This window comes from Octopus bimaculoides, chromosome 6, assembly GCF_001194135.2.
Source record: "Octopus bimaculoides isolate UCB-OBI-ISO-001 chromosome 6, ASM119413v2, whole genome shotgun sequence".
NCBI lineage: Eukaryota > Metazoa > Mollusca > Cephalopoda > Octopoda > Octopodidae > Octopus > Octopus bimaculoides.
In genome coordinates this window covers 11,523,050-11,529,403 of record NC_068986.1, presented here as the reverse complement: position 1 = coordinate 11,529,403, position 6,354 = coordinate 11,523,050, and the positions used below count along the sequence as shown (strand labels likewise).

Below are 6,354 nucleotides of genomic sequence, written 5' to 3'. Positions count from 1 at the left end.
CACCACCACTACCACCGCCACCACCTCCTCCTCCTCCGCCTCCCACACCACCAGTGCTATTACTGTTCGAAGAAGTGGATCGGGTGGGAATCAAACTTTGGAGACCACTAGCATTCACACTCGCACTGGTATTGCTCGGAATAGTATTGGCAGTACTTGGTGTGCTGTTGCTATTTCCTGAACAATTCCCAGAGTGAGCCAACGACCCTGATGCTGGTGCTGTCTGTGCAGCCACCCTCTGTGCTGCAGCCACATACTGGGCATGTACTTTCTCTCTTTGGATGGCCTCCTTCGCAGCTCGATGATCTTTGAGGAGTTCATCAAAAGGTTTCCGGCGTCCAACCACAGCTCTCCGTAATGACAAAGCATGAGTCTAGAATTACAAAAAACAAAAAAGAACATCATTAGAAACTGGATTCATCACCAGAGACACTAATGCAGTTAATCACTCACTTAATGCTCCTTTATCACTCCTTCAGCAAGTACAGTGATGAAGACTCTGTTTTGCTGATGAGGCCAGAATAAGACCAAACATATTCAGAGTTGTCCTCTGTGCTTGCTGAAAAAAATTAACTGCAGTAGCAAGGACGGTAAAGAAGTCTGTTTTGCTGATGAGGCCAGAATAAGACAAAATATGTTCAGAGTTGTCCTCTGTGCTTGCTGGAAAATTTACTAACAACTTTAGTAAGGATGGTAGAGAAAACTCTGTATGGCTGATGAGGCCAGAATAAGACCAAACACATTCAGAGTTGTCATTTGTCCTTGCTGGAAAGATTAATAAAATATTAGTTATTGATTAATATTTTTTTTTCCTCAATACATATTTCTAATAAGCTTCTTATTTTTTTAAAAACTCTCTGCATTAAATAAATTAACACAAACCTATATTAAGTAAAAGTTTAGCCATTTATAACACGAATACTACAAGTTAAGAAGTTTTCCTTTTACCATTTCCCATTTTGACAGAACCTTTGTATTAATTGACAGAAATTAACATAAAATAACTGAAAGTCTTCAGAGGTTTTAACAATATACATTGATGGAGAACCTAATGGCTTCAAGTTCTGACACAAGGACAGCAGGGTGTTAGTCAATTACATCAACCCCAAGACTTGAGTGGTCCTTTATTTTATTGACCCCTAAATAACAAAGGTAAAGAAGACTGTAACAAGATTTTGGACTCAGAATATAAAGAGCTGGAAGGAATGCTGTTGAGCATTTTATCCAATGTACTAAAAATTCTGCCAGCTCACCAATAGCATGGGGATGGGGGGCACTTTTAAAGGGGCACCACCATTGGGTCTGCTGTAGGCAATATGTGTTTTTTGTAGGGTCTGGGGGTGGTAGGCAGCACATGCTCTAGCTACGCTAGTGCAGCTCACTGCTTTGCAATGTGGATACTATAATAAACATATTCACAGTTTTGTAATTAAATAAGCATTTGGTCTTTTAGAGGGGGCAAAGGAAACTCCATACAAATTTTGCATTCTGATAACTACTGGGTTTGTGTTACCTGGTATATAAGACCAATATAAGTCTGAAGGAGAAAATGGCACTGGCTCTGCACAAAAATACCCACAACAACAATAAAACTCTGCTGCCTTATGGGGTAATTTATTGAGAATTTATAAAAAGGCTAAGGTGGTAAACCCTTATAGAATATACAGAGAGGAACCCTAAGGCAGATATGTACAGTTATTCATAAGTAATATCTGGCATTCCTTGTGGTTCCACACGTGTCACAAACATGTATTGACTTGTCTTTCCTTCGCGGCATATCCACAAGTGGAGAGGTGGTAAGTGTACTGAAGGTGAGGCACTTGCTTCTGGAAACATCCATGGTACAGCAGAACAAGTGATTAACCTACTGTCTTAGCAGTACCCATTGACCAATAACAAAATGGGCCAATCACAGTCACCTACCCACATAACTAAAGTAATAGGCCTTAGAGACTGCTACCACTGTGATTTTTGTAATTTTTTTTTGTCTGTGGCTGATATAGCAGTTAAGTTCTTTGTATATACAACCTGTGATTTCAATTTTATTTCAATATAGAATAAGTTCATTCAATGTAGTTTGAGAAACTATAAATGCTCTAACACTGCTATTACCAGCAATGTTCTACTTTTGCAAGCTTTATGAAGCAGCTGCCATCTATATATCTATATATATAAAGAATATAAGTTGATTTAAAATATTGAAAAACTTTCAGTTTAAAAATACATTTTTTTACAAAAGCTTTTCCTTATTCAATAAATTAATCCTATATTCAAATGGTTTTCTAAAAATATCATCATCATTTAACATCCATCTTCCATGCTGGTATGGGTTCGACAGTTCAACTGGGGTCTGGGAAACCAGGAGGCTGCACCAGGCTCCAGTCTGATCTGGCAGTGTTTCCATAGCTGGATGCCTTTCCTAACGCCAACCATTCCAAGAGTGTGCTTTTTACGTGCCACCGGCACAGGGGCCAGTGGGGGCTGGCATCAACCACAATCGGATGGTGCTTTTTTATGTGCCACCAGCACAGGAACCAGTCGGGGCAAGGGGGAGAATTAATAAAAGAAAAAGATTTCCAAGTTTAACTTCTAAAAAACAGGGATCTAATAAGCTTACTAACTCAAAATGTTTTTATAGTGCTATCGATGAAACTTCATCTTCCTGAAATAATCTGAAAGTGGATAAACATGACTGGATTCATGTTTCCTCAGGCCCAGATATAAGTATTTTAGTGGAGTACAAAAAGCTGATAAAGAACTCATCGTTTATACTGTACCATCTTACCTGCAACAATATACTAATGGTACCTATTCTGCTATACTGGAATTATGGTTCACTTCCAGATAATTTAATCAGCAATCTATGTCCTTATAGACTTAGCCAAGGAAGGTATGAGAGGAAATGATAAGAGACTCATAAAATACAGTTGATATCTTAAATTAAGTCCTTCTCCCGACGATAATCTCTGGCAACCTGCAAACAAGAAAGTTGACTCACCTTACACGTCAAAGACCGGGTGCAGGGTTTACTATCATTTGCTATTTTCACACCACAATGTTTGTTAGCATCGAATTCTCGATCTGAAATTTCAAAAAACAAAATTTTTTAAACTGATTACATCATCATCATCATCAGTAAACATCTGTTTTCTATGCTGTATGGGTTGGACAGTTCGACAGGAGCTGACAAGCTAAAGGACTGTGCCAAGTCCCAATGTCTGCTTTAGCATGGTTTCTACGGGTGAAAGTCATTCCTAACACTAACCACTTCACAGAGTACTGATACCTTCTATGTGGCACCAGTACTGGTTACAGAGGCAGAAAATATTAATTCTACAAAAGATTATCACTACAAATTAAACAACATTTAACTGAATTGTATCCTTACTAAGTTGTTATTCAATTACAGTTCTTTCTCAATGAATGACACCATTCCTGCTGAGACAAGTAAACAAACCTTGCTATACCCAGAAACATCATATTTTCTGGCATACAAATTGAATTTTTGGACCAAAATTTACAGTGGAAAAAAAAAAGCATGTCAATTTATACACCAAGACGACTTTGGAGGACCAAAATTTTCATCTGAAATCCAGAAGGATTTGGAAAGACAGAGATGATGTTTGAGTTTTGTACCACATCTTTCTATACTATGTCAACTTGTAAGCAGGAAAATATGGTAAAGTCTTTTTAGTAAAAGAACGAGTAAATAAAATGATTTTATTCACTTCATCATTATCATTGTCATCATCATTTAACATTCATGTTCTATACTGGCACATTCTTCAATTTGCTAAAAGGAATCTGTTCTTACAATGTAATTAACCACAAAATAACAATTAATGATGCATATATTCAACATTAAGTTTTAATGGGTTTTTTTTTTTTCAAGATTAATCTTCTGGTGTAAGCAGAAGTCCTGCATTTTGTTGAAAACTATTTGTAAAACACAGAAATAATATATTTAATCGCATTTTATATTATGCTACCATTTGTTGTGAAGGTGCATGGCCTAGTGGTTAAGGCGTTCTACTCATCATCATAAAATTGTGGTTTCAAATCCTGGACTGAGCGGTATATAGTGTTCTTGAGCAAATCACTTCATTTCATGTTATTCCAGTCCACAAAGCTGTAAAATGAGCTCCAGTGATACTTGGGAAGTTAACCTTGAGATGGACTAGTGTCCCATTCAGGGAGGGTGTTGTAATCTCAGTTACTTATACACCTTGGAAACTGGATTAAACTCTGGCCTTATGAGTCCTGGGAGTTCATGACAGAGCTGAGTCTAAATCTTACCATTCCATAGGTAAGTTGGCAAATTTAGATATTTATATAAATCAGTGATGCAGGTAATTTTATATCTGTGTGCTTATTTGCAAAATCATTGATTCAACTGAAAAGAGAATATGATACTTATTTTGCCTACTCACTCTCTTTCTCTCTCTCTCAAAAGTAAGTAATATACCATACCAAACAGTAAAATGATATTTAGGAAATTTTAAACACATGACTAGAAACCTAGCACAATATTGCATGAGTTCAACATGAACCTTTTTATTACCATATTTTTGTTTTGCTTCAATTAATTTTGAAAACAATGAAGAATTTAGTAAAATAACTGACATTAATAATCTGGTATTTGGAACATAAATTAAATGAAATTTTGAAGGAAGGTTTTAATTTTGATCCTTATAAAATAGGAAGCTTGTATCATAGAACTGGGGTAGTCTCAGGTAGGTTTGGATCAGAACAGTTAATAATCAACATTAAATGCAACCAACAGTCGCAAAGAGTCACAAGGTTGATGCTAAACTGGGATCTATCACCGTCTTCAATGAAGACAAAGAAGTTTAAATAAAGATCAAATAGTCATTATTCCTACGAAAAATTAATAAACCTTCACTTTTTAATTGGCCAACCCATCTTCTCTGCCCACTATCCTTGTGAGAAGTTCAAGAAACAGAATCCTCGGGCCCCTCTTCCACAGGATCCTATCTGAAACAACAATCATTACACTTTTCAGCTGCATTCTTAAGTGTGACCAACTGAGGGTATAGATCAGGGGTGGACTGAGCCATTGGTCAATTGGGCACTGCCTGAGGGCCCAGAGCTCTAAAGGGGCTACACTCTACATGTTAACTCTACTAAATCAATGCTAAGGGGCCCGGTAAACAGCTATGCCCGAGGGCCCTTAATATTCTCAGTCCACCTCTGCTATAAATATTATCCAACTAACTTGTTTTTTTTCTACTTGCAGATCCCCTGCCAGTTGGGCCCCACTTGAAGAATCCATCTTGAGACTCTTTCCTCGGACATTCTATTCACATGTCCATAGTACTGGAGCTGTGACCTCTCAATGCATAGCAACTCTTGACCAGATCTTCAAGCAACATGCCTCATTGAGTAACATTACTCGAGATCCTTTGGCGAGAAACCCTTTCCGGCTACATTTAAAAAAAAAAAAAAAGCGTTTGCATTAAAGGAGTGATATTTATTTTGTAATGAGAAATAAATTTTTCTATTGGGATGAGTATTTATCTCCCTTGGCTTTCAATAAATATGCCTCTTGTTAAACAAAAAAACCATCTGCTACAGAACAGATGCCATAGTTATTCTTGATGGCAGCGTGAACTGTCGAAGTAATAGCAGTAGTAGTAGGTGGTGGTGGTGGTGGTTTGTCAAAGAAGTGACAGAGCCAGTACCTACAGCAGATAACAGGAATTAGTAACCACCAATACCTTAGTCATCCACTTAGTCATTTTACCCTTACATTTATTAATTAAATGGTCTAATTCTCAGCAAATTATATTCATAGAATGGCTACCACATCATCATCATCTTAACGACCACTTTTTCCATGCTCCCATGCATCAGATGGAATTTGTTGAGACAGATTTTCTATGGCCAAATGCCCTTTCTGTCACCAATATTTAAAAAATTTCCTTTTAGCTGTTTTAACTCTACTTTATTTGTGGTATTATCATAAATGACATTAATGACACTATTACCATCCTTCTAACATTTGTTTTTAGTTTTACGCTGGCATAGATTGGACTTTGTTTATCATCATTTTTTCCATGCTAGTATGGGTTAAATGAATAAATTACTGAAATAGTGTTTTACACTCAGATGTCTTTCCTATTATGAACCCTCAACTGATTCTCAAATAACTTTGAAGGAGCAAAGCTAAGGGACAACACTGTAGCTGGCAATAATTGGTGAAGGGGGTGAGCTGTCAGAATCCTTAGCATGCCAGGTGGAAGGTTTCGAGGAATTTCTTCCAGCCTTACATTCCGAGTTCAACATTGCCTTTCATTCTTTTGGGGTTGATAAAATAAGTAGCAGTTGAACACT

The 6,354-nt window shown here is 37.1% G+C and overlaps 1 protein-coding gene across 1 annotated transcript in view; it reads right to left on the bottom strand.

The window, feature by feature from the left end:
• LOC128248022 (ataxin-7-like protein 1) overlaps positions 1–6,354 on the bottom strand; it is a 197,367-nt gene that overhangs the window by 936 nt on the left and 190,077 nt on the right. The window contains exons 5-6 of the mRNA XM_052968415.1: positions 2,999–3,081; positions 4–373 (exon numbers count right to left, since the gene is read on the bottom strand). Of these exons, the coding sequence (XP_052824375.1) occupies positions 4–373; positions 2,999–3,081 (453 nt within the window). The remainder of the gene's footprint in view (positions 1–3; positions 374–2,998; positions 3,082–6,354) is intronic.